Source organism: Sceloporus undulatus, chromosome 5 (assembly GCF_019175285.1).
Source record: "Sceloporus undulatus isolate JIND9_A2432 ecotype Alabama chromosome 5, SceUnd_v1.1, whole genome shotgun sequence".
Taxonomy (NCBI): domain Eukaryota; kingdom Metazoa; phylum Chordata; class Lepidosauria; order Squamata; family Phrynosomatidae; genus Sceloporus; species Sceloporus undulatus.
In genome coordinates, this window is record NC_056526.1 from 146,165,352 (window position 1) to 146,186,991 (window position 21,640).

At 39.5% G+C, this 21,640-nt stretch overlaps 1 protein-coding gene across 1 annotated transcript in view; it reads left to right on the top strand.

Moving 5' to 3' along the window:
- The window catches only part of IQCM (IQ motif containing M), a 126,633-nt gene that overhangs the window by 24,024 nt on the left and 80,969 nt on the right, over positions 1-21,640 (top strand). The window contains exons 5-7 of the mRNA XM_042469674.1: positions 5,170-5,240; positions 12,757-12,878; positions 17,332-17,405. Of these exons, the coding sequence (XP_042325608.1) occupies positions 5,170-5,240; positions 12,757-12,878; positions 17,332-17,405 (267 nt within the window). The remainder of the gene's footprint in view (positions 1-5,169; positions 5,241-12,756; positions 12,879-17,331; positions 17,406-21,640) is intronic.

Genomic DNA, 21,640 nt, shown 5'->3' on the forward strand with positions numbered 1-21,640 from the left:
TGAAGCATGCCAAGGAATTCCAAAAGAAAATCAGCATGTGCTTTATAGACTACAGCAAAGCCTTTGACTGCATAGATCAGGGGTTGGCAACCTACGGCCCGCGGGCCGGATCTGGCCTGGCGAGGCCTTGGGACTGGCCCCAGCCCGGTCCTGCCACCAATTGACACCCCCGCTGCAGCTTCCGCACCACTCCGGGTGCCATTTTGAGTTCTAAAATGGTGGCCGAAGTCTCGCGGGACCTTTCCCGTCGCGGGGCAGGATGGGAAAGGTCGCATGAGACTTCGCCGCCATTTTAGAACACAGCGGTGGGCCTGTAGGAGGCCCGTTGCGGTTGCCGGAGCGCTCCTGGAAGGCTCCAGCGGCCGCAGCGGGCCTTATTTTTATTTATTTATTTAAATTTTTTAAAAATATATTTAATTATTTATTTTTTGGCTCCCCCCCCCCCCAGTTATCTGAAGGACAGCAACCCGGCCCCCGGCTCAAAAAGGTTGCCTACCCCTGGTATAGATCATGAAAGGCTATAGAATGCCCTTAAAGTCATGGGAGTGTCAAAACATCTGATAGTATTTATGAGAAATCTGTACGTAGGACAAGAAGCTACTGTCAGAACAGAGCACAGAGACACAGAATGGTTCCCAATTGGCAAAGTGGTCAGGCAAGCCTGCATCCTTTCACCCTATCTGTTCTACTTCTATGCAGAACATATTATATATGGAAAGCAGCCTTGGACACAGAAGAAGGAAGAGTGAAAATAGGAGGAAGGAAAATGAACAATTTAAGATATGCAGATGACAACACACTACTAGCAGAAAACATCACAAACCTAGGACAACTACTAAGGAAGATCAAAGAAGAAAGTGCAAAGGCAGGCTTATTACTGAAAATAGAATCATAGAATAATAGAATCGTACAGTTGGAAGAGACCGCAAGGGCCATTTAGTCCAACCCCTGCCATGCAGGAACTCTCAATCAAAAGCATCCCCGACAGAAGGCCATCCAGCCTCTGTTTAAAGACATCTAAGGAAGGAGACTCCACTACACTCCGAGGAACAGTGTTCCACTGTCGGACAGCCCTTACTGTCAGGAAGTTTCTCCTAATGTTGACGTGGAATCTTTTTTCCTGGAGCTTGCATCCATTGTTCCTGGTTTTGTTCTCTGGAGCAGCAGAAAACAAGCTTGCCCCCTCATCAATATGACATCCCTTCAAATATATAAATAGGGCTATCATATCACCTCTTAACCTTCTCTTCTCCAGGCTAAACATCCCCAGCTCCCTAAGTCGTCCCTCATAGAACATGGTTTCCAGACCTTTCACCATTTTTGTCGCCCTCCTTTGGACACGCTCCAGTTTCTCAATGTCCTTTTTGAATTCTGGTGGCGAGAACTGGACACAGTATTCCAGGTGAGGCCTGACCAGAGCAGAATAGAATGGCAGTATTACTTCCCTTGATATAGACACTATACTTTTATTGATGCAGCCTAAAATCGCATTGGCCTTGTTAGCTGCCACATCATGCTGTTGACTCATGTTCAGTCTGTGGTCTACTTGGATTTCCAGATCCCTTTCACACTAGTCTTGTTCAACCAGTTGTCACCCATCCTATATCTGTGCATTTCATTTTTCCTCCCTAAGTGCAGTACCTTACATTTCTCTGTGTTGAAATTCATTTTGTTAGCTTTGGCCAAGCTTTCTAATCGAATAAGGTCATTCTGAAGTTTGATCATGTCCTCAGCGGTATTAGCTATTCCTCCTAATTTGGTGTCATCTCCAAATTTGATAAGTATGCCCCCAGCTCTGTCATCCAAGACATTGAAAAAGATGTTGGAACAGCACTGGACCCAGGACAGAGCCCTGTGGGACCCCACTGGTCACTTCTCTCCAGGATGAAAAGGAGCCATTGTTGAGCACCCTTTGGGTTCGGCTGCTCAACCAATTACAAATCCATGTAACAGTTACATTGTCCAACCCACATTTCACTAGCTTGGTTGCAAGAATGTCATGGGGAACCTGTCAAGGGCCTTACTGAAATCAAGATATATTATATCCACAACATTCCCTTCATCTACCAAGCTGGTAATTTTATTAAAAAAAAGAGATTAGATTTGTCTGGCATGACTTCTTTCTCTGAAACCCGTGTTGACTTTTTGTGATTATGGCATTGCTTTCTAGATGATCACAGACTCTCTGTTTAATGATGTGCTCTAGAATCTTTTCTGGTACTGATATCAGACTAACTGGATGATAATTGTTGGGATCCTCTTTGTTCCCCCTTTTGAAGATGTGGACAACATTTGCCCTCTTCCAGTCTGCTGGCACTTCTCCAGGAATTCTCATTAAAGAAAACAAAAATAATGACCATGGAGAATTTACACAAATTCAGTCTAGACAACGAGGAAATAGAAATAGTAAAACAGTTCTCATACCTGGGAGCAAACATTGATCAGAACAAAGACTGCAGTCAAGAAATCTTAAGAACACTAAGGATGATAACAGCTACGAAAGAACAAGAAAAGATCCTAAAATGTAAACATATACAACTAAGCATGAATGTTGGAATCATACAAGCCATTGTATTCCCTATTACCATGTATGGATGTGAGAGCTGGACAGTTAAGAAAGCGGATAGGAAGAAAATCAATTCATTTGATATATGGTGATGGAGAAGAGTGCTGAGGATTGTGTGGACAGCCAAAAAGACAAACAAATAAGTCCTAGAACAGATCAAACCAGAAATCTCCCTTGAAGCCAAGATGACAAAACTGAGGTTGTCATACTTTGGTCACATCATGAGAGGACATGACTCATTGGAAAAAAATAATAATGCTAAAAAAGGCAGAGGGAAGTAGAAAGAGAGGAAGACTTCATGCTAGATGTCTGGACTCTATTATAGAGGTCATGGGCATGAACTTGCAGGAACTGAGCAGAACAGAGAAGAGAACAGGGAATCTTGGAAATGTCTTACTCATAGGGTCGCCATGGGTCAAGATCGGCCTGAGGGCAGTTAATAACAACAACAACCTATATGGAGTTTATCACATGCAAGGGCTCCTGTCATGCTCCTGTCAGCCAAACGTCACCAAACTGTGATGGGAGCCTCCTGGTGGGATCACTCATGGTGCTATGCTTCCATTTTCATCATGGAAGTATCAGCGTAATTGTTAGAAAAAGGGCTCTTTTTTAATAACGGATCAAATCGTTATTAAAAAAGGGCCCTTTCCCTAACAATTACGAGAACGCTTCCATGATGAAAATGGAAGCATAGCGCCATGAATGATCCCACCAGGAGGCTCCCATCGCAGATTGGTGACGTTTGGGCGACAGGAGCATGCCGGGAGCCTTTGCATGTGATAAACTCCTATGTCTCTGCACAGAAGTAAGTCCCAAATCTGGAAAAACTGTTCAGTTAGACAGGTTTTCCAGTCAGACAGAAGCATGCTTAGCAGATAGGGAAGGTTGCTTATCATGGAGCTTCAAACTTTAACTTTCCCATGAGTATCTTGATGCTGAGTTGTTAAACCATTCATTCAATTCTAAGCTGGGATCCAAAGAAATATCTTACCAAGGGACTCAGATTTCTGACTTTTTTCCTTTCAAAAATTAATATTTTCTTCATCTCAAAAGCCAAGTCCAAATCCATCATGGGTGTGTGGAAATGTTTGTATGATTCTTTGGATCCATATTGTTCTATAAATAATTGTCAAACATCCAGTGCAGTTTTTGCTGTAATCATTTCCCTTTCCTTGTGAGAGTAGAATGGAGCTGCCCCTAATATTAACCCCCTCAATGTTTGCATGAGAAAAGAAAAGAAAAATCTGGAGAAGGAGATCTATGTTTATACAGCTAAATGAGTTTCCCTTCATCCGACATTTGTACTTTACTATGAAGGACTATGTGACGCGGGACCTGGAAAAAATATTTTTTTGGATGGCAACTACCTGAATAACTCAGTCAGCATGGCCATTAGCTGTATTGGTCGGAATGTTCTGGGAACTGTAGATGAAAAAGTAACATTTCCAACTTATGGTGCAATGTGTCATGTGACATTTGGTTTGGGGCTACGGTGTCCCATGCATATTTTGATATAATGTCACCTCTTGATACAACATGAAAATATAACTCTTAATTAATTGAATTGACTTTATGTCAGTAGCTAATGTTAACCATAATAAAGTTTAATAACGTTGACATGAATCAGTCAGTTAAACATTGTTGTATTCCACTGATTAAAATGTGAGCAAGTGTAGTACATGCTTAAATCTTCCAATAGATATCAATGGGACTTGTGTTTATTTGGATTGTGTTTGTTGTATACTATAGAAGAGTGTTCATGTAAAATAAATTAGGACTCTTTAGCTTATTCCATGGGAATGCAAGTCTCTCAAAACACAATTCTGAGAATGAGCTGGGGTTCTTTCTTTCCCCTAGTTGTCAATATGCCCCCGATGACACCGCTCAAACTTCATCTGAATGAAAATTAATTTTTCATGAAAGCATAAGTGCTTCTTTTTGACATTTAGCTCCCCCCTGACACACTTACTCAAAAAGCATTTTCATGTGAATTTGCTGCCATGCTTCAACTCTGGCTTTTGCCTTGAATCCTAAGCAAACGAGAAAGTGTTGATATGCTGTTTCTGGAACAGATCACAAAGCAGATTGGCATCATGGTGGTTATGGGGCTTAGCCCAATTCCACCCACATGTACAGAAGGCAATGTCAAAGACGGCTCAGACAGCTTTCTTTCTTGCAAAGTTATCTGCATTACAGATCGCTAGCACAAAGGAGAATGGACAGATGCTGTTCCGCTTTATTTCCTTGCATAGACTACAGTTCAGTCTTGAAATATGGGATGCTAGCAAGAATCAATACAAAGTTCATTTTGTTTCTTTTTCATCTTTAAAATATATAGCCTCTCTTTCAGTCCCATTAGAGTGCTGAAAGTGGTTGCAGGGTACTCACTTTTTCAAATGATTCCTTACTGTTCTTGAAATGTATCAGTTTTAAGAGTACATTAAAAGCACACATTTTGTGCTACTATTTATCCCAAATACTTTGGGCCATTTCTCTCTCTCTCTCTCTCTCTCTCTCTCTCTCATTATTTAAGAAGAACAATAATAAAACTAGAAAGCAAAGAAATAATGGATGCTTGTTTTGTATTTTTTTTTAAGCAGCAGTAGCAGTTTACTTGGAATACCCCCAAGCAATCAGCAGAAGAATGCTTGGCTTCTGAAAAATAATCAGGGTAAATATTTGTTATTTTCAGTAGTTAACATTGGATTTTTAAATCATCGTTAATGAATGCAACATTATTATATGGTGTTCGTTTAAGAGTATTTCTGATTGGGTATACCTGTGATGAAGTGAATCTTTATATCATTATGAGCTATGACATTGTTGAAACACAGTTATTTTCTGATTGCAGCAACACAGTACAAGGTGTTGGTTATCACCTTTAATGTGCTACATGGCTTTGGCCCAACCTATTTAAGGAATCACCTGCTTCCATATTAGCTTACAAGTTCAGACAGGATCTGATTACTTTAGTATATTTAGGCCAGTTTCATTTAGAGTTACAGTGGGGTTTTTTTGTGGCTTTTAATCTCCCCCCCCTCTCTCTTTCTTCTTCTCTCTCTTCTTCTTCTCTCTTTACACGCCCCCCCCCCCAATATTTAAGGGCATATGTTATATGCTGAGTAAGCCCTTAGATGTTCCAAATTTATAATGGGACTATTATTTGTATGGCAAAATAAACATTAAGCTTTCACAGCCCTGCTTGGGGAATAATACTGGATCCTCTCAATAGAGGACTTGGTCATTTCTTATATAGAACATGAAGAATAAAAAACATTACCATGGTAAATATGAATGGAAATCAGATCCATGGCAAGCATAAACCCACAAATTAAGGGCATCAACAGATCTACATTGCCTCATCTGACATCATGAACTTCATATTTTTGGCTGGGCATTATACATAGTGTATTTCAGTATATGAGTGAAAGTTATAATTAACATTACTGTCATTATCAGTCTTTTTTGCTTAAGTTATGTTTTGGAGAAAATTATAAATTTGAGAAGATCAGGTTAACGTGACTTAGTGGGCCTGGTTATTTACTATATAGGTACACAAATTAATTTACATATAGAAATACGTTTCCAGTTTTATGGCAAACCATGTCCTTAACACTTTCACTAAGTAGGGAGCACAGTAATTTGAATGTATACAAAGGTTGTTTATTCCAAATATTTGATGCGCATAAATGTTTTAAACATGAGTTGGCAGAGACATTTTGCATAAAATGTGCTACAATGCAACTGCCTTTAAAAACAAAACAAGGTTGTTCTGTTTGCCTGTTAAGTCAGCTCTTGCAGTTCTTAGAAATGTCATTTATTAAATGTCACGCTAATTGCTTGTAATATCAGCCCTGAAAAGCAAACCTTTGTGAGTGATCTTTCATAAGCTTTATTTTTCTCTGTTCTGTCTGTCTGGTACATTTTGAAGAGAATAAACAAACAAGATTTACCTTTGATTCAGCATCACTGACTAAAAGTTTAAGGCTGGTGGGTGCAGTTAAGGATATTTCTTTGGGAGAATAAAACTCCCCGTACAAATTAACCAAATGCTTTAAAAATTACTCCATGGAATTAATATTCTAAGACAGACAATATCATTCATTATCAAAATTGTATAATCTGATTCAAATTAAATAATTGAGTGAATAGGTCATTCTTCATATCCACTTGATTTATCTACATGATGGATGACAAATAAAATAGTTGGAGGTCCATCTAATCCAGCAATTTCAATTTTTGGAGGGCCATTGGGGGAAAAGGAGACTCCCTTCAGCAAATTTTACCATCATGATTGCCATCCACTGTTGCTCTTTGTCACCACTACTGCCACCAGTCTGCTTATGCCAAAGTGGCATCTACTGTTTTTCCTTCATGTCACCACTTTTGTCTGGATCAGAACAAGAGGTCGTGACCAAACAGTGTATATTGAAGAGGAGGAGTAGCTTCAGAAAGCTCTTCTCACTGTCCCCCTGCGCAGTTGTATACTCTCTGCAAGGGTCTTACCATGCTGACCTTGAATGCTGTTGATGTAGCCCAGCATCCTGCTTCATACAGTGATTAGCCAGATGTCTCTGACAATCTGACAAGCACAGCATAAATCCAGCAGCTCTTTCCTCCTGTTATTGTTCAAGCAATTGATATCCATGTCATATTGCTTCTGTTTGGGATGGAAAGAATATTCACTGCTATTTCGCGATTGTATAATATATTTCTAATATTCTCCTACAATTTGCTCTGTGTTGTTGTATGTTCTTGCTAGGCAGATTTTCCAAAATTCTTATGAATGCTAAGGTGTATGGTTGGTTCAGTGCCAATTATCCAGCTAAAATGTTGGCCATCTGGACAAGCACTGTGTCCTTAAATAAACTGCTGTCTTCATTATGCCTCTGTTCTTGAACCAAAAACTCAACAAGTTTTCCGTCACTAGCAATAACTGTTGGTTGTGTCTTCATTAGGCAATATTGAGTGCATGTGATATAAATTAACATAAAAGAGTTCTCATGTGTGTGAGATTTTTGTGTGTGTGAAAAAAAAGCCAATTCATATCAGAATTACCACATCTTCCATAATCACTGCACCCAGAAGTTAGCGACACAGAATAATTAGTTTAGGAAATATTTGCCATTGGAAGTATTACAGGTTGACATCTGTTCTTATTCTGACAGATGGCTCATGTATTATGGTATCAGCCAAATTAAGTTGCTTATCACACTAGTGAGATCCCGTGGGAAAACGGCAGGAAAACGGGAATTAAACGCAATTTAAAGTACATTCAAATTTACACAAAACTTGCAAATTCAGGGAGTTTATCACACTAGGGGACTGCCAAAGTGAAATAATGCAAAGTTAATCCAAACACAAAGCAGAGAAAACTGGCAGCTTTTTAAATTTCAGGTTGTTCCAAAAGTAAAAAGCTACTGGTTTTCTCTGCTTTGTGTTCGAATTAACTTCAGGTTTAACTGCAACGTCGTGTGATAAACTTTGGGCATTTTCAGCTTTTCTTTGGTTTAAATCTTGTTTAACTCCGTTTTCCCATGGGATCTCATTAGTGTGATAAACTCCTTTGAGAACAAAACAGAAACTGAATTATATCTTCTGTTGATAAAGAAGGATGAAAGTTATTTCTCTCAATACATTCTCATTCCATTTAATTCAATTCCAGTGGTTAACATTTCCATGCACAGACTTTGATGGTTTTCTTGCCATGCTCAAGGGCTATGGATATACTTAAGAGTAAGAGGGAATAATCTATAAATTTGTATTGATTGTATCACCTTGTGTGGGTTATACCTTTCATTACGGGACAGATCTTGGCTTCATTGCCTAAAGCATTTTGAGAGGTTTGGTCTGCATGTGCTTTGTTGTTGTGTGCTGTGATTATGTTTGTTCTTTAACTGAGGGGCTGTACATACAGTCCCTAAGGGGCGGCCGGATGGTGTCCCTTTCTTAGTTGGATTGGAGCCATGGCAATCGCATGCTGCAGCCCTGATCCAGCCTTTTGAGAGCACGAAAAGGAGCCACAAAAGCAGTTTCTTTTTGTGGCCTTCAAAGGATGCCATAGCCGTGACATGCGGCTATATGGTGCTCCTTTGACACTGCATCGTATGGATGCAGCACTGGAGAAGTGCCATAATGCCACATGCCATGTGGAGTGACACACAGCATCATGGTGCCATGGGGGTGAAGTTGGGCCATGCGTCATCTGGATGTCCACCCCCAGGCTGGTCTGAACAGGGCCTCAGACATACTGGATTGCATGCATGATTCTAAAAGTGACCTGTTTTTTTTTCTAACATCAGCAGCGTATGACTTTGGCCTGAAAAGGCTGCCGGCAGGCCATGTTGGCGACGTGGTGTTCAGATGACACATGCCCCCAATGCATTGCTAAAGAACCACCCCAAAAAGGAGCAATAAAATACCATTTCTTTTTGGATTGAGGCCGGGTGTGTGCAGCTGCATGGTCCTGGGGCAAATGGCGGTGGTGCGGTCCCGGCACAGACCTTTTGTGCCATCTGTTTCACTCCTTAGACCATTTTGTAACTTTATAACTACTAAATAATGCTTAAAGGAAAATTCCTTCATGTATAAGACAGTCTTTTGCAAATGCAACATCCCCTGTTTAGAATAGAAGTTTTCCTTTAAAGCTTCTCTGTTCCATGCTTACTTCACATGCTTTTGTTTGGTGTATGCATGAGTATATGAACAGGATTCTCATTTTCCGTGGGAGGCAGAGGCAAAGTCAGAGGTGAAGAAATAAACCCTCAGTAACTTCCCACTAAGCTAATGAGTTGTGTGTTGGTGGCAGCTAGACAGAATTCAGGAGTCCCCTCTCATATTCAAGGTACAGATCCTTCTTCGAAGAGAAACTCCCCCCTGGACAAACAGCAGGGTAGAAAGCCTTTGGGTCTTCTGACATGGATCAGTAGGTGTAGCATCTTTTAGATTTTGCAGCTCACTAATTAATGATTTACATTTAAAGAGGGAGGAAATACATATCTGCCAGAATTTATTAGACATGACATGGTGTGTTGTTGTTTTTTAAATGGGCCAATCATCTGACATCACAGATATGTTTGTCACAACTTGGCATTATTTCCCTTAATGAACAATTCATAAGAATAATGAATATTAGTGCAGTCCCTTATACACAACAGTATTTTTTACTTCATTTTATTCTTTAGTTTTAAACCAGTCTGAGGAGATCTAAACTGTTCAGATAAACCTTTTACAGTGTAACTGTTCAAATAATTAGGATTTGAATTGACGTAAGATCCTCCCTCCTCATTTTTCTAATTATACAGATAAACTGGTAGCTGCTCATTCTATCTTCAAGCACCTAATTGTTTGTAAGTGCCTAAAGATTAAAGCTAAATGTCCAATTAAAAAGGCATTAAAGTATTGTGAGAGTTTATGGAAAGATAGCACAAATTTTGAATTAAATGGTCACAGAGGAATGCAGTACTGCAAAAATCAGTCGGCACTTTCCATTTCTTTATTGCTTTGTTGCTTTGCCTGGTGTAACACTTGCAAGGATTACAGTTATAACCATGGATGTTTTTAACTTGGGAAGGGAATTAAAGAAGCATGGAATGGATTCAGTGGAGCCTTTGACAGGCAGTAGTAAGATAGTGATTTATTATACTTTGAAAAAATTACAAGAAAACCACATTTATATTTTTCACCTTGACATCCTGAAGCACATATGTTACTAAACATAACCCAACACCGCTTGCACATCTGTGTAATTTCTAGTCTTAACAGATTTGATATCTCTGAAATAAGTTACAGCCATATATATCAGAATTGTATATTAAGGGCCTGTACAGACAGGCCAAAATAAAGCATGCCTCTTAAGAGTCCTAAGGACTGGAGTGTGGCTTTGGCATGGCTTCCAGACTCTTAGGAGGCATGCATCATTTAAATAGCATACCTCCAAAGTGACCTGAAGCAGCTTTATTTTGGCCTGTCTGTACGGGGACATATTTACAAGGTATAAAGTCTTATTGAGCTAATCAGGGCTTATTGTTTGAGTAGAAATGCATAGGATTGCACAGATAGTCTAAGGAGTTTATCAAATGTGAGGAATTTCTCTTAAATTCGAATGAAAAGAAAGTGGGGCCAGAACGCATTCACTTAAAGTTGATAGTTTAGCGCAATTATGTGAATACACATTGCGTTCAAACTGGCTTCCCATTGCCCGAAAATAGCATGTCATTGCCCGAATTTGCATGTGGCAGTCTATCACGCAATAACGTGAAACCACATGATTGTGTTCAGACTGACTTTCCATTGCCCAAATTTGTGTGTAGTGGGTTATCACACAATAACGTTAAACCCTATGATTGCGTTCGGATTGCCATTGGATTATACTTCCAATTTCCCTTGTCTGATAAACTCCTAAGAGACTCAACATACTGTTATAGCACTATTATTCCATTATATAGCACTATTATTCCACTTAAATTGCATCCTATGGTATCCTGGAATTTGCAGTTTAGGGAGGAACAGTTTAGCTCTTGAGCTTCACTAAACTTTCAAACTCCAGAATTCTCCAGGATGTTGCCATGACAGTTAAAGTGGGATATAGCACTAAGATTGTGTGTGCTGCAATATTTTGAAAAGCAAAGACAGAGTTGTTCCTGTATGAAGGGAGAAAAAAGCCACAGCAAAATATACAGTTAGTCAGTGCTTGAGACCAACCAAAAAATAACAAAAGAGTCTTAAAACTTTCAAGTTACCTAGAAGTCTTTATCAAGATGTGCTAGTAGGCTGCTCTACCTATAAAAGCCCAAGCCATCCTGTCCAGGAATCCCAGTATTATCACTGCTGTGCCTTTAAATAAATGTGTGGTATGATTTATGTGTTCCGCTTGACTCTGTGCTGTTTGTACACAATGTTATGAGACCCAAATTCAGTGCAGGCCCTGGTGTCAGTGTTGGGTTGTATACTGTACAATCTGGATTGCATGTATCCACAATGGTTGTGGAGCAGAGCTGCATGGTGTCCCAGCTCCTAATCAAAAATGCTTCTGCTGCTATTTGTTGAAATAATTTGTCAGGTGATGATGAAGAAGAGATAAGTCTTTGATGGCTTTGATGGATAGTGGCAATGGATGAAACTGTACAAGGAATGTCATCAAAGTTCAGCTTGTGAATGGGAAGGTGGGGTTTCAGCAGCAGCACTATATCAGGAGACCATTGGAGCCTGTTAACACTGGAGTCTATTTCTGGTCCTTCACTGAATATCTGAAAAGGAGTTCTGTTCTTTCTTGCTTCAGAATCTAATTTTCCACTGTAAACAAACCTGGGACTGAGTACATGGTCAGGTGTTGTTAGGGTAACCAATAATTTAAACATGATCTGATGTCTCTCTCGGTAACTGTGCCAATAACCATGATGTTTAGTTCTTTTGAAATCTAGGTCATTTGATTCTCCATTAATAAGCTTGTGTCTTCTAGGGTCAGCATATCTGAATGCATTGCTACAATTCATACTGCACTTTTGGACCTGATGCCTTCTACTTCACAGTCAAATAGCTGTCAAGACTGAATTTCTAAGGTGGTGCTAGATAAAACAATGTTGCTCTTTGCCACCAAGAAAGAAAAGAATCTGTGGATACAGATAATTATTTACAAGGAACATCTGGGAGCTTTTGTATCTTTGAAGAGTTGTATCTTTGAAGGAACCCAGACTTTTCAAAGATAATCTGGGAAGATGTAATGAAGATATTGGCCTCTTTCAGAGTTCTGGAAAAGACACAGGTTTCTGATCCATATTTAGTCACTCTCCTTAATAGCATCCATGAAACAGAGCCTGAACATAATTTTATAAGAAAAGCTAGGTATGGATGGGGAGGTTATTTAACTCTCACTGGCTTCTATATTGAGGTCCAAAACACACTGCAGAAATAATAGAATCTGAGACCACTTCAACTGCCCTGACTCAGTAATAGGGAATTCTGGGAACTGTAATTTTGTGAGACATTTAGCCATCTTTGTCAGAGAGCTCTGGTGCCATAATAAACTACAATTACCAGGATTCCCTAGTTCTGAGCCAGGGCAGTTAAAGTGGCCTCAGACTGGATTATTTCTGCAGTGTGTTTTGGACCTAGGTGGCCTATGCTGTATCTTATGATGGTTGTGAATATTATGGCATCCTTGTAAATTACATTGATTTTTCTAACAGGAAAAATATACCAAGACTGGAGAGGGGTAATAGTATCAGAGAATTCAGCTCCCTACACAATGCTCAGCAAGAAGGAACATCAAGAAAGATTAAGGAATATCACAAGAAGGCAAAGATCCAAGGTTGTATGTAAGACTGATTTTTCTCCAGTCCCCAGGGCATAGGGAAAAGGATAGGCTATAGACAAGGGTGCCTGGGCAATTATAAAGTTATCTTAGTAATTGTAGATTATCTTATATGAACAAATTGTTTTGTGAATTCATGTTAAATTATAAAGTCTCTACTGTGAGACTTGAGAATTCTAGTTTTGCTTCTGTGTTTTCAAAAATATAGGAACATACTTAACAAATCCATAAACATGGCTGGTGTAGGGCCATAGTTCAGTGGCAGAACACACAGAGTTCTAGGACTGATTTCCAGTTTAACAATCACAGTATAAATGCAGTTAGTAAGTCCCTACCGAAGTACATATGTTCTCCCTCTATGGGGAACAAGAACAGTTTCAAGGATGGGGACTAACAAAATGAACTTCAACAGAGAGATATGTAAGGTACTGCACTTAGGACGAGAAAATGAAATGCATAAATATAGGATGGGGGACACCTGGCTTAACAATAGTACATATGAAAGGGATCTAGGAGTCCTAGTAGACCAAAATCATGTGATATGGCAGTTAAAAAGGCCAATGTGATTCTAGGCTGCATCAATAGAAATATAGTGTGTAGATCAAGGGAAGTAATAGTGCCACTCTATTCTGCTTTGGTCAGGCCTCTCCTGGAATACTGTGTCCAGTTCTGGGCACCACCATTAAAAAAAGATGTGGACAAGCTAGAGCATGTCCAAAGGAGCGTGATCAAAATGGTGAAGGTTCTGGAAACCATTCCAGATGAGGAGAGACTTAGGGAGCTGGGTATGTTTAGCCTGGAGAAGAGACAGTTAAGAGGTGATATGATAGCCCTGTTTAAGTATTTGAAGGGGTGTCATATTGAGGATGGTGCAAGCTTTACTGCTGTTTACTGCTGCTCCAGAGACTAGGACTCGGAACAAGGGATGCGAGATACACGAAAAGAGATTTCACCCCAACATTAACAAACAAGCAAACAAGCTTCATTTATATACCGCTTCATACCGTGAAAGTAGTGTCTAAGCAGGTTACAACTGTAAGCTAATTTGCCCCCAACAATCTGGGTACTCATTTTAGTGACCTCGGAAGGAAGCAAGCCTGAGTCGAGCTTTAGCCCTTTTGCTGGTCTTGAACTCACAACCTTATGGTTTTGAGTGAGTGGCTGCTGTACAGGCATTTAACCACTGCACCACCAGGGAGGAACTTCCTGACAGTAAGGAGTTTATCAAACTGGCCCTGAAACAGGCCTAGTGTGTTCTAAACATGCGTGGGCGCAGACAGAATGGGATGGTGCCAATAACCCCATTTTATCGCATGTTGGAATGCCGCCTTTGCCGCCAGGTGTTCCAGTTGCATACCCATTCCATCCCAGAGGGCGCCATTTCTGAGAATGTTTTAGAACAGTTCTCAGAAATGGCACCCTCTGGGACGGAACGGGAATGCAACTGGAATGCCTGGCGGCAAAGGCGGCATTCCAGCGTGTGATAAAATGGGGTTCTTGGCCCCATCCTGTTCTGTGTGCGCCCGCGCGCACACACATTTAGAACGCACTGGGCCCATTTCAGGGCCAGTACAATAAATTCCTTAGAATTGTTTGAAACTGGAACACACTCCCTTGGAGTGTGGTGGAGTCTCCTCCTTTGGAGGTTTTTAAACAGAAGCTGGATGGCCATCTGCCAGGGATGCTTTGATTGTGAGTTACTGAATTGCAGGGGTTTGGATTGGATGGCCCTTGTGGTCTCTTCAAACTCTATGATTCTTACATGGAAAATATGATGGGTGTATAACTGTTAATTCTGCCATGCTGTGCGACAGGTTTGATCTAGAATCATGCCTGGTTCCTGTGATTAGTGCTACTGGGAAACGTTTTGAAAGTCTGGGGTGTGTCATCGCACCTAGGTTGACTCTTAGATAATGTGTGCTTGAAAACTTTTATGTCTGAAAACTTGAAGAGCTTCTACTAGTTATCCTGTATAATATTGGGCTAGAAATTGTATGAGGTACTTTTATATATTCAAAATATGGGAACAGTGTGATATTGCAGTTATGGGCAATTAAGGCAAAACCAAATGAGATATTGACGTTTCATATTACCAGCCAACCTCAGAGCATAATGAACCATTGCAATTATTTTTTTAAAAGTTGTTTTCACAATTTTCTAACTAGATACTTCCTATACTATTAATGAATGACTTGTTCATTCAACAGATGGTGTACATCAAATATTACATTAAGATATGAAATAAATGTTTAATATGTATACAGCCATTCTATCTAGTTAGGTACACATATAGGCCCAGATTGTGGAAATGATAATATTAGCAATAAAGCCTTATTTATGCATCTTATGCATGAGGAAGAAGGTGGAATGAGTGTATTAGCTCTGCTCTGCCCATTGCCATTATTACCTGCTACATGTGTATGGTTTCTCTCCCCAGGGAAGAGTTTCCTTTCTTGATGCAGTCTTTTCTCGATATTTTAGAATCCTGGAGGAAAAGAAAAATAGGATTCTAACATCTTGAGGTTCTCTTTTGCAGAGTAGTGTGGAGGAGCCAGCTCACAACGCTAGCTTATTGTTTACATACAGCCACAGGGCACTCTTTTGCCTAGCGATATAGCAAACTGCTCATTCTTGTGAGATTTTCCAGTTATACAACCAATGAGATGAAGTGCCTTTTCACAATTATAATGCTATGATTCCATTTTAACTGCCATGGCAATACCCCATGGACTCCTAGGGTTTGCGGTGCGTTGTTGCATGCCTTTGAGTCATTTCTAATTTATTGAGTCATTTCCAATTTATGGCAATCCTAAAGTGAACCTATCATGGGGTTCTCTTGGCAAGATTTGTTCAAAGGAGACTTGCCTTTGTCTTCATCTGAGTGACTTGTTCAAAGTCACCTAGTGGGTTTTCATATCTGAATCCTAGTTTCCAGAGTTATAGTCCAATTATTAAACCATTACACCATGCTGGCTCTTGGTTTAGGAGCATTTAGAATGCTTAGTCAAAGAACTGTAGTTTCTCCCCAAATAACAAATCCCCAGGATTCTTTAAGAAGCAGCCATGGCAGTTACAATGGAAGCATAGTGCTATAACTATATAGTATGAAATGGCTCCTAGATATCTTTAGAATCTCAGGTTAAGTGTTAAAAGTCAATACAATTGCATTAGTACTAACATAATAGTTAAGGGGCTCACCATTTTAGTGGAAGAGAAATCAGTACATTTGCATCCCTTAAATTAAAGTCCTAATAATAATTACAGAACCCTCCTGTCATGATGCTTAATTGAGAAAGGCATGCAATTTAGAGTGGGTAGTTAACTTTTGAATTCTTAAGTAATTATTTGAACAAACTCAGTAGAAGAGATAACACCATATCTCATGTAGAAACAAAGTCAATTCATGTATTGAACTTTGCAACTGAGCATTTAACATATTATCTCTCTGAGCCTGTTATCTCTCTGGCTGAATTTGTGAAAATAGGCTCTAATCATTCAGCTGCAAAAGGCTATTCACTGAAGTCTATTTACATAAGTGGTGTATATAGCTTCATTTACAAAAAGTAAGCTCTTTTAATGGGCAAAGGGATTTATTGTGAAGTGAGGTACAGAGATTTCATCCTGGCAATTATTAGAGGAATAGCCTAAATAAATATTGCTGATTCAGCTTTCAGTATATTTCTTGTCTTAGAATGTCATACTTTCCTCCTTCATATAGAGTTAAAAAATTTTTTTTGGCTCTAAGCTTATGTACCTGAAAGTTATTTTGTTGTCCATTCAGTTGAACTAACTGTGCACAGATCAAGAAATAGTTTCAGGGCTGGTGAAAACGAGGCTGTATTGCAATCCATATCCAGTGAGGAGGGATAATGGGAGTTGTAACAACAACAACAACAACAACAAAATCTACTGAAGGACTCCATTCACCCCAACCGATATATATTTAGACACCACTTGACCTGAAGGCACCGAAGATTAAATTTCACACCATAACATTATTTTAAAAGTTTTATGTATATAAAAAGTCATTTATATTAAAACCCATTAAATCCTTCATTCTTGCAGTGCAGATTGGATTGCTACTAGACGGTGGTGTCATTGAGGGGGTGCAGTGGTATGCCCATACTGGGTGACAGCCCAGAAGAGGGGTGACACCCGATCTGGCCTACTTCCCACTGGGGTGGAGAGGCAAGCAAGAGAACCTGGTTTCTTTGTGATGGTGGCAGTTCTTCATGAGGACTTGCTGTTATTATGTCAAAGAACAAGGCTGAGTGCACCCAGCCCTGTTTTCCTGCAGTGGCACCTGGCCCTGTTTCCCCACGGCAGCGTTGATTTCTCACAAGGAGCTGCCACTACTGTAGGGAAGGACAAGGTTGAGGGCACCCATATCAAGATGAATAATCATGCAGTTCTCTTAAACAAACACTTAATAAGCTTTTTTTGTTCTTAGGCGATGCATCCTCAAAGTAGCAAACTGGGAAGGCCCCAACAAAAGTCTAAGCAGCAAGGAAAGATGCCTTACAGGTGCTTTCAGTTCTTCTTATTACTTCTGCATGTAGCCTGTACTGTGATTGGATTGCTTTCTTCTTTTTTTAAAAGTGCTAATATCCTGTATTTGCACAACAAAGGAAATATGTTGGAACTGTTTTCAGTGAGAAGTCAAAATGCAATCTAATTTTGCTAGATGTAAGATTCTGTACTTTTAAGTGGATGCTTGGATTCACCCATGATGTTCTTAGCATTGTATCAATCCACTGGCCAGTGTAAAACATCTAGCCAGAAACAGAGCTGGAGAAGCATTTGTGTGCAACAATGGCAAGTCCTCTACACCTCCCAGAAGAATGTCTGTTTGTTTGTTTAAATATTTATAACCTGCTCTCTATATGGAGATCTGAGGGTAGTGAACAACAAAACATGATCAGTTTAAAACAATTTAAACAGTAAACAAGATTTTAGAAGGCTAAAAAAAGCAAACAATTTAAGAAGTTAAAAGAAGGCAGAATGAAAGTGGTGAAAATACTTTAAAACAATTTAAAACCACACACATGTGTGGTTCTGTGTGAAACAAGTTAGGTCTCAAAGGCTTTTGTAAACAACCATGTTTTCACTTAGTATCAAAATGACAGTAATGTATGTGCCAGTCAAACCTCCAAGTTGGGGACATTCCATAACTAGGGTGCCATAGCAAAGAAGATAGTCCCATGTTCTTTGACTTCAGAATATGTGGGATCTATGCTTAAGGACCAAACCAGCTATATTATGTCTGCATTTACCATGTAGGCTTTAAAATACTAATGCATGATTGGGAAGCAATTGATAATTATTTGAACACATGTGATGCAAACAGCATCTTTAGATAAGATGAAAAAAGATTAGCGCACCACCTTTCAGTCCCGCACTAGGCATGGGATGTAAACTCACAGGGACGTAATTTATCACACAGCTCTGTTCCTGAGCAGTACTCATCCCATATCTGACCTGGGCTTCTCCTGGACCTTTTAAAGAATAGAAAAATCCCATTCTTTAAAAGGTCCAGGGGAAGCCTGGGTTGAGTATGGGATGAGTACTTTCCAGGGACAAAGCTGGGCAATACAGAAAATTATTGCACAGCCATTTTTGTCCGAGCCATGCATGCGATGGGATTGGGTCAAAATGGGCAAGAACGGGTGTTATCACACAGTAAATTTCTGTTGCCCTGCCACCGGACCATTGCCCATTGCTCCAGGTATGCTCTGCTGGCCAATTTTGGTGGTACGCAAGTCCAGGATACCCAAGAATCTAAAGTGTTATTCTGTGGATAGTCTACATTGAAATCATGTTTTGTATCCCAATTGCTGCTGCTGACAGTGGTTGTTGGACCCCAGCGGTTGTGCTGACACACTTACTGTAAGCATGTGCTGGAACCCATCAGCTCAAGGACTGTGGCACTCCCTCTGCTGTGGATCACCTGCTGCATAATTTACTACAAATAAAGCTTGTCTTATTGCAGCAATGTGTGTCAGTTTTCAATACTAAACGAAGTCTTGGGAAAGCCTGTAATTGCAGACAGCTTCAGTACAGAATTTAGGCCAGGTTAAGAAATATGCACAAGTGATATCGAATTCCCTTTAAGTATTGCTGGACTGTGCCATTGATTTCTGCTAAAACAGAAATCGAGATTAGTAATATTCAGTAGTATCATGCACTGTATCATCCTATTAAGGTTTAATGTGATGGCTGATATTAATATGAATTCAAAGTTTTTCATCCAATCTTCTCAACAATATTTATGTCTTACAAGGAAAGCAGAACAGATTATTTGTTTGTTTAATTTAATTTATTCCTTGCCTATCTCCCATGTGGGACCCAAAGTGGCCTACACTGTACATTGAAAATAAAATAGCTTAAACAGTCTGGAATACAAAAATAATAATAAAAACTCCATTAAACTACAATCTGCATAAAAATATTGATTTAGAATAGTTTAAAATAAATTAAAACATATTACACATGATGAAATGGTACACTTGTTTCATTACCTCAATCAGTTAAAAGTGAAGGCTTGTTGAAATAAGAATTTCTCTACCTGTCACTTAAAACAGAGTGACCCTTCCTCAGAAGAGAGTTCTACAGCCCGGGAGCAGTCACCAAAATGGACCTGTCTCATGCACTCATAAAGTGTTGCCTTGACTCCTTGTATCAGGAGACAGGCGGGATATAAATAAATAAAACAAGAATAAATAATAATAAAAGAATACTTATCATGTTGGTGGTGAGATCAAGAGAGAGTCCTTATGCAAAGATCTTAAAGCCCATGCTTGCTTATATTTACTAGCACTACTGCCTTGAGTGTATACATTGGGCAACTTCATCCAATCTGGGGGCCAATTTTGCTATCCTTCCCCATTTACAGTACCCTAACAGCTTTCATATTTATGTATGTATTTGTAAAAATCAAGTCTTCAAAGGATGAATGGCAATTTTTATGCTGATTTTCTAACTGGTATCAAGGGAGGTGGTGGAAAGCTGCCTGGGTGGGCAGAGCTATGCTAGTGGGCCTGGCAGGCCATAATTTGCCTGGCTCTGAATTAGATTTTGGGATCTATGGCTCCATACTATGCTAAAATGACCATGGGCATCTCTTGTACAGAATTGCTTTTTGATTTTCTGTTATCAAAGAGAATTTCTTATAGTTACGACAGAGTGTGTGTTTGTTCTGCATATCTTAAAAGAAGGAAGAAGGAGGAACTAAATGAATGGGAGATAGATGAGCTTGATAGCGTTCTGGCAAATCATATCTTCCTCTAAAGGAATGCACAGCAATCCATCAGCAACAAGGGTGAGGTATATGGTATGTAATTTTTTTGTACTGTCTATTTCAGCTTTGCTCCTCTGGATATTGCATCCTTGTTCAACACAATTTATATGATTTTCCCCTCCTGCTCTCCTATTGCAGTTCATAAATAAATCACCAATTATCTGTTCAAGCCCTCCAACAGTTTGCTGCTAATCCTCAACAGATTAATATGCTTTCAGCAATAATCCTTTCATCTGCTGAAGTTCAAAGATGGTTAATCACTAAAGTTAGTGCTTGACAGAATTTCCAGTAAAATGGAACCGTCTTTCATCTCTGAGAGAACAGTTTAAATATTCTTTTCCATTTATCTGCCTCCTAATAGCTTTACATCTGAGGTATTGACAGCTTGTTCTAGGAGTAGTCATCAACTCTTTTAACATATGATGTAAGTTAAAAAAAGAACAGTGTATGAATAAGTGGACAATGCCTGATATATGCAGAGATAGAAAAGTTAGTAGGAAATGGTTAATAAACTAAATCGATCCAATTCAGTTACATTTATGTTGAAAGAGAGAAATTTAACCATTATATTTATGATAAATTGCCATTTAAATGTAAAACCTTACCAGAAGGAAGTGGGAAAAGTCTACCCTTGATTTTACTGCTCCAACCCTCATCTGTGATTTTGAACTTTGGAGAAATGGAAACAGCTACATGAAGTCTATGGAAACCCCATGTCTCATCCACCCCACCAAAAAGCCCTCTCCTCCTGATTTTCCTTTCTCCCATTCTTATAATCTAATCTCCTTACCTTAACCCTTCCCCTTCAAAAAATGAGTTGGAGGTGCAGAAGGATTATCTTGTACAGCATGCCCACGTTATAGGAGGGTGCGCCATACACGGCTTCCAGCATATGCTTGAAGCTGCACTGCAAGAACTCATCTCGAGCCCCATTAGAAGTAATGGGGCACACACCTGTGGCATGCTGTGGCGCGCCGCATGCATGAGCCCCATTACTTCTAATGGGGCTCGAGCATGCACTTTTTTTCCTTACATGGGGGGTTCAGGAGGGTGTACTGATTAATCTCTTAATAATAATAATAATAATAATAATAATAATAATAATAATAATAATTTGTTTTATTTATATACTGCTATTCCAAAGATCATAGCGGTGAACAGCAAATAAGCTAATTGGCAAGTAAGCTAATTTGCCCCCAACAGTCTGGGTACTCATTTTAGCGACCTCGGAAGGATGCAAGCCTGAATCGAGCTTGGGCCCTTTTGCTGGTCTTGAACTCGCAACTTTGTGGTTTTGAGTAAATGGCTGCAGTACAGGCATTTATCCACTGCGCCACCAGGACTCCTCTTAACATAATTAAACCCTTGCAACTACTTTTGAGTAAACAGTTAAAATTCTGACACCTAAATGTTGTAATGACCAATCCTTAAAGGATTTAAAAAAAAAATGCAAGAGAGAGTT